We start from the raw sequence: 11,953 nt of genomic DNA, 5'->3' as shown, positions 1-11,953 counted from the left end.
CGAATGTATGAAAGAATAAAAAATGAATGAATAAATGAATGAATGAATAAATAAATATACAAATAAATCAAGGAATGCACGAATGAACCCGAGTAAAGGGAAAAGAAATAAAAGAATGAATTGATGAACGATGAACTGAATAATTAAAGACGTTGAATGGCGTATAATAAATGGAGGAGTGATTAGGTGATTACATAAGTAAATTAATCAACACACACCTACACACACACACACAAACACATACACACACAAACACACACGTGAGTTTATAGTTCATACATACATCCATCTATGTTATAGACACACATTTATACTAAGTTTTTGTTACAAAATTTTAACCAACGACAGATGAACGCTAATACAAAAAGCCCAGACACATTATTATTATTATTATATTTATTATTATTATTATATTCACTATTATTATTATTATTATTATTATTATTATTATATTTATTACTGCCGATGTTTATTATTAGAAGAAAAAATTATTTATCGATCACGATATGTACTAATATGACGATTTTTAAAACAAGTAAATATTACAAGCATGTGTATAACGCGTACACACACACACACACACACACACACCACACACACACACACACACACACACACACGAACACACACGCACACACACACACACTCACGTAGACTAAAAAACAGCAAAGACATTCACACAATCGTTCCATTCATTAGGAACATTAACTCCTGCTTAATAATTAAGATAGACATCATAAACACACGCGCACAGATTTGCACACACACACACTTAAACACACATCCAAAAAAACACTTACACATACATACATACATACAAACGCATATGTAATACGTCTGTGCTTGTGTGTAACTAACTTACGTATCTATACAACACTGTTATTTGGCATAAAAACTCAAAATACCTGGTACACAAATAACACGCACTATATAAACTGACTATATAATTGAAATGATTTTTTTTCATATAAACACACACACACACACACACACACACATCCATTCACGTATACCAATAAACAGACATTCAGACACATGTAGAGAGAAACATGGAATGGAACACTTAGCACATTACGTTAATATATTATGCATGTGTCCCTGGATGATGTATGCAGACGCAAGAATTTTAAATCAAACAGACATTCGTTCATTACTTGAAAATATTAAAATATCAACATGACATCATCTCCAACTATTTTATTTTTCATTCCGCCTCCATCTCTCTTTCATTTCTCTCTCTATCTTTCTCACAGTTTTCTCTCCCTCTCTCTTTCGCTTCCTTTTTCTCTCTTTTTTAATCCTATTTTTAGCAAAAAACCTCAAAGGAGAATTTTAGGAAAAACTTTTTATTAATCCTCGTCCGCCTGTATAATTTATTAGCCAGATAATTTGTTAAGATGGAAATAAGGATTAGCTTGGGAACTGGGTTTGTTGGGTGTCAAGTTGAGAAAAAAATTGTGACGTGTGTGCGCGCGTTTGTTTGTGTGTGTTTATGTGTGTCTGTGTGTGTCTGTGTGAGTGTGAGTGCGATAAGTGATAATTTTTGACATCATCATTTTTATTACTTTTTATTATTTGTCTTATTTTCCTCCTTCCCCTTCTTCTTCTTATTATTATTTTTGTTGTCGTTGAAATAAATTGTGGTTATGCATCACGTAAGGAAGGAAGAAATGGATGGCTGAATGGTCGAACACAAATACATTATAAACGCTTGGCTAAACATTCTTGACGATATTAAAACCATTGAAACCATGGGAGTATATTTACGATTGCTGTATTATTAAAGCCAGTACTAAGGTCAGCAGAACTACTACTATCACTACTGTTGCTACTATTTTTAGCAATGCTATTACTGATACTTGTAATATTACTACTTCCATGTTTCAATGTTGGGCTGTGCGGTGGTACAATGGTTAAGGTGCTTGGCTTTGCTGATGCAGTGACCTGATTCAAATATATGAAGATGCTACACTACTAGAACTACTACTACTGTTGCTAGTAGAAAAAGACTACTACTACCACTACTACTACTACTACTACTACTATTACTACTACTTCTACTGCTACTGCTACTACTAATTGCTGCTACTACTACTGCTACTACTACAATAAAAATTACTATTTTCAGTGCAATATTACAACAACTATTACTGACACTAATACTACTACAAAATGTTAAAAAAAATGTTTATGGCTACTACTGCTACTACTACTACTATTGCTGCTACTACTACTGCTGCTACTACAACAAAAAATACTATTATCAGTGCAATATTACAACAACTATTACTGATACTAATACTAACGACATAATGTTAAAAGAATCGTTTATAGCAAAAACACACTAAGACGTCTGACAACAGGGAGTTGAAGAACACGCACGTGACATCTAATATTTATAAACAATCCATCTATCCATTCATCCGTCCGTCCATCCGTCCATTCATCTATTCATCTATTCATTCATCCATTCATTTATTCATTTGTTAATCTATCCATCCATCCATCCTTCCATCTATACATCCATCCATCCATCCATAATTCCATTTTGTTGTTTTTGTATTTTTCGTTTCGTTTTTGTTTTGTTTATTTCTGTTTTTTTTTACATAAAAGTTAATAATGACAGTAGTCTTAATATTAATAATTATAATAATTATAATTAAAATTATATTAAATAATAAAAACATAATTACGATGAAAAAATGATTTCGATGATCATAGCAATAATTACACAGATGATGGCGATGACGTTATTTGTGATTGCGATGATGACGATTGAATAATGATGGTGATGATGATGGCGACGATGATGTGATGATGAGGATGAGTAAGGGGAAGGTGACTACTATGATGATGTTGATGAATAAAATAATGAGGTAGATAATCACGCCAATAATCATCATTGTGACGATTGTGTGGATGATGCTGATGGCAAGAGCGGGTATATTGGCTCCAAGTGTAACTGTGATAACAAGCAAGGCAGGCGTCATATAGCAAACGAGGAAATACAAAAATGAAAATAAAACAAAAACAAACACAAACAAAACAAACACAAACAAAACAAACACAGACAAACAAAGACAAACAAACATCTACACTTTTAGTATCTCGCTAATGATAATTATTATTTCATCTACATTACTCAGAGGCATTAACTACGACACACACACACACAAATACACGTACACACACGCACGCACACACACACACACCAAGTGAGATCTCTCTTGTATTGAAATTCAGTCATTCTGAGGCATAAATGGTTCAGCCTAATAACCTACGTTATGTCACAAAGGTGTTTCTGACAGTCTAGAGAGATGTGTAGGTTGTGTGCGTGTTAGGTTGTGTGCGTGTTTTGAATGTTAAACTTTCAAAATCCTTAAAAAGTCAGCGTTTGATTCACACATCACTTTCATTGTTATTATATCGTGTAAATTGATCACAGAAATTTATTTTAGCAATAAAATTGACAGCGTGTGTTGTTTCCGCTTGGTTAGACTACCTAGTTCGAATGCAAGCTTATCACAGTGTATTGCACGTGATGCGTGTTTCGTTGCGGTTTAATACCGTTGCACAGAAGGAAGAATAACCTTTGACCTTTGTAAATTCTCAACAATAATACTGTTTGTAGTGTCAATATATATGGTATAGCAGTATGAGATAGTTGGAATATAACAGTAGTTGTAGTAGTAGAAGTATTGGTAATATATTGTTATTTGTAGCAGTAGCAGAAATAATATCAGTAGTTGTTCCTGTAGTAATAGAGTTATATTAATTGTAGTAGTAATTGTACTAAAAACAGTAGTAGCTGTATTAGAACTACTCATACTACTAGCAGCAGTAGTGGTAGCAGTAGAAGTAGTGGCAGCAGTAGTATTAGTAGTAGTAGTAGTAGTAGTAGTAGTAGTAGTAGTAGTAGTAGTAGTAGTAGTAGTAGTAGTAGTAGTAGTAATATTGTTGTAGCAGTATTAGTTGTCGAATTCTTTTATTATTATTATTATTATTATTATTATTATTAGTAGTAGTAGTAGTAGTAGAAGTAACAGTAGTAGTAGTAGTAGTGATATAGACAGAGATAGTAATCAAAGTTTGTTCCTTGAATTATAGAGTTTCGTCACATACATTCCCGAGACGGATCTAAACCGTGCGTTGGAATTTTAATAAATAATTCTTCTTGCCTGGTTGCTCTGTGTTACATTTCAGACAGATATGTGACTGTGATAATTTCAAAATATTTATTTAAGAAAATTGAAAAATTTTATTTATTTGGGATAATTTATTTTAATAGATAATGGGATAATTTTTGAAATTGGATTTTTTTCATTTGGGATAACTTTTATAATGGTAAACGTGTTGTTGTGATGTCATTGATGTTATTTGTTGGTGTTTTTTTAGATATTGTTGATGTTATTGTTGTTGAAAATGTTGTTTTGTATTCTGCCTATCTTTTGTCCTTGCGTTGCTTTATAAATCTTTATTCAAAGTTTCTTATCGTAGAATCACTGAGGAATGGTTCAGTATTGCTCTTACTTTAATTGCGGCTACGGTTAAAGATTGTTAATAATGATTTGCATCACTACTACTTTTTACTACAAGTATGTGTACCTGCAGTAGTAGTAGTAGCAATAGCAGTAGTAGTAGTTGTTGTAGTTGCAGTATTAGTAGTAGTATTGGTAGTCTAGTTGTAGTAGTAGCAGTAGCAGTTTAGTTGTAGTAGTAGTAGTAGTAGTCTAGTTATAGTAGCAGTAGTAGTAGTAGTAGTTTAGCTGCAGTAATAGTAGTAGTCTAGTAGTAGTAGTAGTAGCAGTAGTAGTCTAGCTGCAGTAGTAGTTTTAGTAGTCTAGTAGTAGTAGTAGTCTAGTTGTATTAGTAGTAGTAGTAGTAGTAGTAGTAGTAGTAGTAGTAGTAGTAGTAGTAGTAGTCTAGCTGCAGTAGTAATAGTAGTAGTAGTCTAGTTGTAGTAGTAGTAGTAGAAAAATGAAAACTTTTGTTTCGGGTCCCGTAAAGCCATTTAATTTAATTTAACAAATGTTTCAATAACGGATATGGAACGTATGTTACTGTCGTTTGATGGATAGAAGGAATGAAAAAAAGAGAGAAAAGAATGAAAAATGAAATGATGGAAAGTTATGTTTATTTAATAAAGAAGTAAAATGAATGAGTGAATGAATGAACGAATGAGTAAAGGAACAAATGAATGAATGAGTGATCACCGAACAAATGTATTCATCCTTTAGTATCCTATCCTATTCTATCCTATAATATGTCTATCTTTTATTTCGGGTTTGTTGTATGAGATTAAACAAAATATAATTTATAACTTAATAGATTAATTAATCAATCAATCAATCAAATACTTAATTACTATATTAATTATCCAATAAATAAAATATGTAATCAATCAATTAATCGATCAATGAATCATTCAATTAATTTTATAGATTAATCCAATATTGTAAATTAGAACTTAATTGATTGATAGCTGGACGTCTCGAAAGCTCGAAAAATAGTCAACATTCGTAATTAAGAAAAAATGCATGTAACAGATAGGTAAATAGATAAAAATAAAAAAAAAGAAATAACTTGGAAATTTAGTTACTGGACTACAGAATAAAATGAATTAGCGATATCGGCTAAAAATACTTTGACGAATTTAGTAATTTTTATAACGCACTTCTTAAATTCTAAAAAGCAACAATTTGTCAATTTATATCTAAATGTGCAGTAGAAGATAGTAGTAGTAATAGTATAGTAGTAGTAGTAGTACTAGTAGTAGTGGTAGTAGTAGTAGTAGTAGTAGTAGTAGTAGTCGTAGTTGTTGTTGTTGTAATATTAGTAGTGGTAGTATTTGTTGTTGTTGTAGTAGTTGTAACTGTAGTAATAGTAGTAGTAGTAGCAGCAGTAGCAGCAGTAGCAGTAGTAGTAGCAGTAGTTGTAGTAGCAGCAGTGTAGTAGAAGTAGTAATAGTAGTAGTAGTAAAACAATCAATCACTTTAAATAACCTTGGTCTTAAGAAATAGCATCTACAACATTGTTTTCAATTTTTTGAAGAAATATTATAACCAAAACAAAGAAAAACAATAAAAATGATTACTGTTAATAATTTAATTTTGGTTATTAATAATTATTTATTATGATATAAATAATTTTTTTCCTTCCAGTTAGCACGACTTCAACGCAAACCTCTTCATCCCAACATCTTGATCACGGATTTGCTACAAGTGAGAAACTTTTTGTTATTATTATTTTAATTTTATTACTACTATAATTATTTTTTAATTTTTATTGTTATTATTTCTAATTATTACAAATTACTTAAAATTTAAGCATTTTATTGCTTTTCAGTATGTCTTTTTTCAGTAACAATTCAAATTTTTGCATGACAAAAATTTCATTTTGGCAGCTTATTACAAGGAAAAGAATTCCATAAGTTAGTCACACACATTGTCAAGAATTTCACCATCATCATCATCGTCGTCATCATCATTCTTCTCTTCCTCATCATCATCGCCATCTTCATCATCACCCTTATCTTCCTAATCATCATCACCATCATCGTTATCAACATTATCTTCATTTTCATCCCACTTTTGGAATCATTATCATTAGCACCAAACCATCATCATCATCACCATCATTGTCGTCATCGTCACCATCATTGTCGTCGTCATAATCGCGTCATCATTGACAATGACTTTCATAATATTATGCTAACTGCCGGCTTTTATTGTTATTACCCATTTCCTGTTTGAAACCATAACAAATAATAATAATAATTATTATTATTAGTATTATTATTGTTAAATATTTTATTTTATAAACATTATTACTGACCTCACTGCGATAATTATACTTATTATTATTTAAAATCCTGTGAAAATCTGATTTACGCTGATTACGACGACGACGATGATGTGATGGTGGATCAGATTGATCGAGAGGATTATTATTATAAATCATCAATTAATTAATTAATAATAATTATTTAAAATGATGATGATTATAAATTATGATTATTATTTTTAATTATGAACGCGCAGTCTGTGCGCCGAACCAGTTCAGCTGTCAGAGCGGCGATCAATGCATCTACCTGTCGTGGAAATGCGATCAAATCAGGGACTGTGCCGACGGAAGTGACGAAACGAACTGCGGTAAGTCACGTGACAACCTGGCTTATTATTATTGTTATAATTATTATTATTATTATTTTATAGTTATTATTATTATTATTATCTCGATTCGAATGATGAGCTTCTCAGATTAACACTCTATTTATTACTTTTGAAATTTTATTTTATTTCATTATTTTATTTTATTTGTACTGCCATTTTTATTGATTTTATTGCTGAATAAAAGATTGTTCCCATTATCACTTATTATTATTATTATGTTGTTTTTGTTGACGACGACGATGATGATGATTGTGGTGATGCTTAAGATGATGATAATGATAGTGACGTCAAAGACGACGATGATGATGGTGATGATAAATATAAATACGATGGTGATGTTAGCAATGATGATCATAAGATGGATGAAACTTTTTTTTTATCATCACCACGGTCATGGTGGTTATGAGGATGAGGATAAATACGTTGGTGATGATGACGACAACAATGATGATAGTAAGTTGGTGACGGCAAGATGATGAAAGTAATAACATTATAAATAAAATTGATGAAAAGAATGACCACGATGATATAGCTTTATGACCAAGATGATGACGACGATGATAACCAAGATGGTGATGACAGAGATGATGGTGATAATGACCAAAACGATGATGATGACCAAAATTATAATGATGATGATGATGGTCAAATGATGACGACGGTCGTGACGAAGACGGAAAATGATAACAAAGACGATGAATGTAATGACGTAACATTTATCATAATTGTTTTCAATTTATATTCCTCATGACAGGAATAACATATAAACCATTTCTCCCGCAGCTGAAACAAAAAATATTGCCACAAACACGTAAACTCACACACACGCACACACACATACACGTACACACACACACATATACACGCACACACTCACTCACGCACACACGTACACACACAATCCATATATCTTAAACACACAAATATAAATGAGTACCAATTTACTTTTTTTCAATTCTATGAACGTGGATAATTTTTTTTACTTCTACAAATAATTTGTTTGACAACGGTTATTGTGAGCAAACAATGTAAAAACTAAATTTTTAATTTAGCTTGGTCTGATTCATGTAAAAATTTTATTGTTCATTATACTTAGTGTATATTTTATTTGCACATACACACACGCACACACATACACACACGCACGCACAAACACACACAAAAATTACGTAATAAGTGACGGATTTTTCATAATTCTCACGTAACAACTTTTCAGAAAATGGCCTCACTTTGAATTTTAATATTCTTCAGCACCTCCCTGCCTTGTTAAAAATCTAATTGTTAACAATGCAATGAGACTTATGAGGAATTGCGTGTATGTGTGTATGAATGTGTATATATATATATATATATATATATATATATATTTATATTTATATATATGTGTGTGTGTGTGTATGTATGCATGTGTGTATAGTTGTATGCGTGCGTGTATGCGTTTTTGTGTACGAGTACTTTTGCAAATGTATATGCATACAAATGCGTGTGTGTGTGTGTGTGTGCGTGCCTGTGCGTACCTGCGCGTATGCGCCTCTAGGTGTCGGCCTTTCTGAAAACAAATAGTCGCAACTAAGTAAGATGACGTCACCGCCATCAATAACAACAACAGCAACAACATAGATAATAATCTCTTTAATCTAGCATTTTGAATACTTCAAATACTTCAAACTGATCATATTGTTGTTATTAGCACTAATGGCTTCGCTTAGTCATTCAGGCACGTTTTTCTTGTAATAAAGTTTTTGTCTGTTCGTCTGTTTGTTTGTACGTGTGTCTGTGTGTGTGTCTGTGTACTTTGGAGTATTTTATTGAATTTTATAGTATTGCGATGGTATTGTATATTTATATTATTATAGATTTGTAAAGACGCTTTTATTGAGTTATCTTCAGAAGATGTATGTATGTTTGTGTGTATGTGTGTACGTGTATGTGTACGTGTGTATGTGTGTGTGAGTGAGTGAGTGAGTGAATGAGTCAGTGACTGAGTCAGTGAGTGTGTGTGTGTGAGTGTAGAATCATCACTTCTACTACTTACTTACCTTGCTTTTGAATTGTTGTCTCGATACACGCACGTACGCATTCATTGCATTACGCATTTTAAATGAAACCTGTAAATCAAATTACTCATACATTGGGAACGCAATTTTTAGAAATATTTATACAAATATGAGTAATAAAAGATATTTGTATAATAATATATATACATAAATATAAATAATTAAAATAAGTTCTAAAACTAGAAATAATATGAAGACACACACACACGGAAATAGAAATAATATGAAGACACTTACACACGCACGCACGCACGCACAAACACACACATTACACAAATACATACATACACAGATGGAGGACATAAATCAAATCAAATGTCAATTTATTTAACTTTAAATTTAAAATTTATTTTACAGTTTTTTTTATGATTTTATAATGCTCCATCGTGAAATGAAAAATTTCAAATTCTAAGGAAGATAGACTGGATAGAAATCATTAATAACCATGCTGAAGAGTAGTTAGCACACCCTCGCCGGAGCACGTGACTTCTTAAATTTGCAACTTGGGTCCGTTTTGAATGAGGAAGAAGTTGAGATGAAATTGAATTGCGTCGCGGGCAGGCTTCTTGTACATTGTTCGAATATTTTCAGTACGTTGTTAAGCTTGTGTTCGTTTATTTTTAATGTTTGTTTGCTTGTAATGGGGACTAAGGTTGGGAAGTTCTGTGTTAATGCTGTGTTTATTTACTTGAAAACGTGCGAGTGCTTGTGTGTGTGTTTGTGCGCGCGTGTGTTTGTGTGCGTGTGCGTCTGGTGCGGTGCAATCATGTTTCAAAGGAAATAGTTTAAATTATTTGCCAGACTTAAGAAATAAGAGCGTGTTCCTATTCAGTGAAATCATTTGTTTAAATAACAAAAAAATCAAATTAAGTGTTGTTGAAATGCCTTGTGATAACAAATAGGCAAGCGTTTAATTCTCTTGGTACCTTCATTCATAAGTTCTTCGTGGCTGTAACTTTCAAAATATTATTGTTGCTGGGTTTAAGCCAACAAAATTCTTTTATGGTTTTGAAGTTTGCTCTGCTATAAATATGAGCAGAGGTCTTCGAATGAAGAAACACACGACACTCCTAATACCTCTTTTGTTTTTCTAAAACCATCGCAAACAAATTTACTAATTGAATGTAAGCAAGCAAGCACACACACACATCACACACACACACGCACGCATTTTTTAATATTTAATATTAAAAATTTTTAAAAATGTTTAAAATTCCGTTTACAAGCACTTGAATCATTAAAAGAACTGTCACATAAACACATATAAACAGCAGTAGATTTTTTAATTTATTTCATTCAATCGCATCTAGTGCGAAAAAGAATTATCATAAATAGAGAATTCCTAATTACATTTACAAAGAAACATTTGAGCAATGCACGCAACGTAACTGAGAGGCCAATTAAGATCAATGTTTGCCTGCTTTCTTGTTCGTTCGTATGTTTGTTCGTTTGCATTTTGTTCATTCGTTTGTTTGTTTGTTCATGCAGTAGATAGAAAATGATATCTCAAATGGTACCTTTTGTCGCCTAATATTTAAAGTGACTGTTGTTGTATGTGTAGAAATTTCTTTTGTATTGCATTTTGATTTTTATATACTTTTATCTTTGTCATCATCACCATCGTCGTCATCATTATCAGATCGATCTACTCAACCGACCAAATATGACAACGACAAATGCAATCCGAATCAGTTCCTCTGTTATTACGAAGGACTCTGTCTCGATTTTACGAAGCTCTGCAATGGCGTCCAAGATTGTAATGATGGTGGCGATGAAGTTAATTGTAGTGAGTTTTTTTTGGAGATTTTTTTGTACTGTATTGTATTGTTCGTTTGGGTTTGTGTGTGTGTGTGTGTGTGTGTGTGTGTGTGTGTGTGTGTGTGTGTGTGTGGTGTAAGCATTTGTATAATTATATGTATGTGTATACGTGTGTGTGTGTGTTTTATAAGTTTGTATTTTAAAATGGGAATACAAAATTTTTTTTTAATTTTTTGTTTCCAAAAAGTATCACAAAAGAAATCTTACTTCTCGTATTAAAAATACGTTGATCCTAATGTGCCCTGATGTAGATCGTGTTTATATGCAAATTATTCGCACTCTCTATTTTTCAATATCTCACTTTTTTGTTTCTTTTTCATCTCCCTGATCTATTTTTTTCGTTTTTCTTTATTTTCATTTATTTTTCTTCCAGAATTTAATTTCTCCCTAACTTTTCTCTCAATTTTTTTACTATCATTGCGTTTTTCAAATTATCGTTTTATTTAAACTTTCATTTTATTTATTTCTCTCTCCCTCTCTCTCTTTCTCTCTCCCTCTCTCTCTTTCTTTCTCTCTCTTTCTTTCTCTCTCTCTCTCTCTCTTTCTTTCCCTTTCTCCTTATTTATCTTTCTTTCTTTCTTTTCCCTCTTGTCCTCCGCCTACCTTGATTATTTTCTAACCCCAACAACTGGTGATGTTACGCAAACAACACTGAGCAGGGGTTCGCCAAATGTAAAATTAACTTTTTTACGTTACGCAGATTATTCTAGTCCTACAACAACGCCTTCCACTACGACTAAAACTACAACTACTACCACTAAAACGACTACTACCACAACGACTACTACTACTACTACTACAACCACAACTACTACTACTACAACAACACCACCACAACCACTACTACTACTACTACAACGACGAAACCTACTACAACAACGACACTGACAACCACAAAATTAACGC

The 11,953-nt window shown here is 32.1% G+C and overlaps 1 protein-coding gene across 1 annotated transcript in view; it reads left to right on the top strand.

The window, feature by feature from the left end:
* The window catches only part of HELRODRAFT_144914 (hypothetical protein), a gene marked incomplete at both ends in the record, with an annotated part of 10,247 nt that extends 3,091 nt beyond the window's left edge, over nt 1-7,156 (top strand). The window contains one exon of the mRNA XM_009011878.1: nt 7,041-7,156. Within this exon, the coding sequence (XP_009010126.1) occupies nt 7,041-7,156 (116 nt within the window). The remainder of the gene's footprint in view (nt 1-7,040) is intronic.
* Nucleotides 7,157-11,953: the final 4,797 nt, after the last annotated feature.

This window comes from Helobdella robusta, assembly GCF_000326865.2.
Source record: "Helobdella robusta unplaced genomic scaffold HELROscaffold_10, whole genome shotgun sequence".
NCBI lineage: Eukaryota > Metazoa > Annelida > Clitellata > Rhynchobdellida > Glossiphoniidae > Helobdella > Helobdella robusta.
The sequence above is the reverse complement of the archived record's forward strand: the minus strand, read 5'-3'. Positions and strand labels throughout refer to the sequence as shown.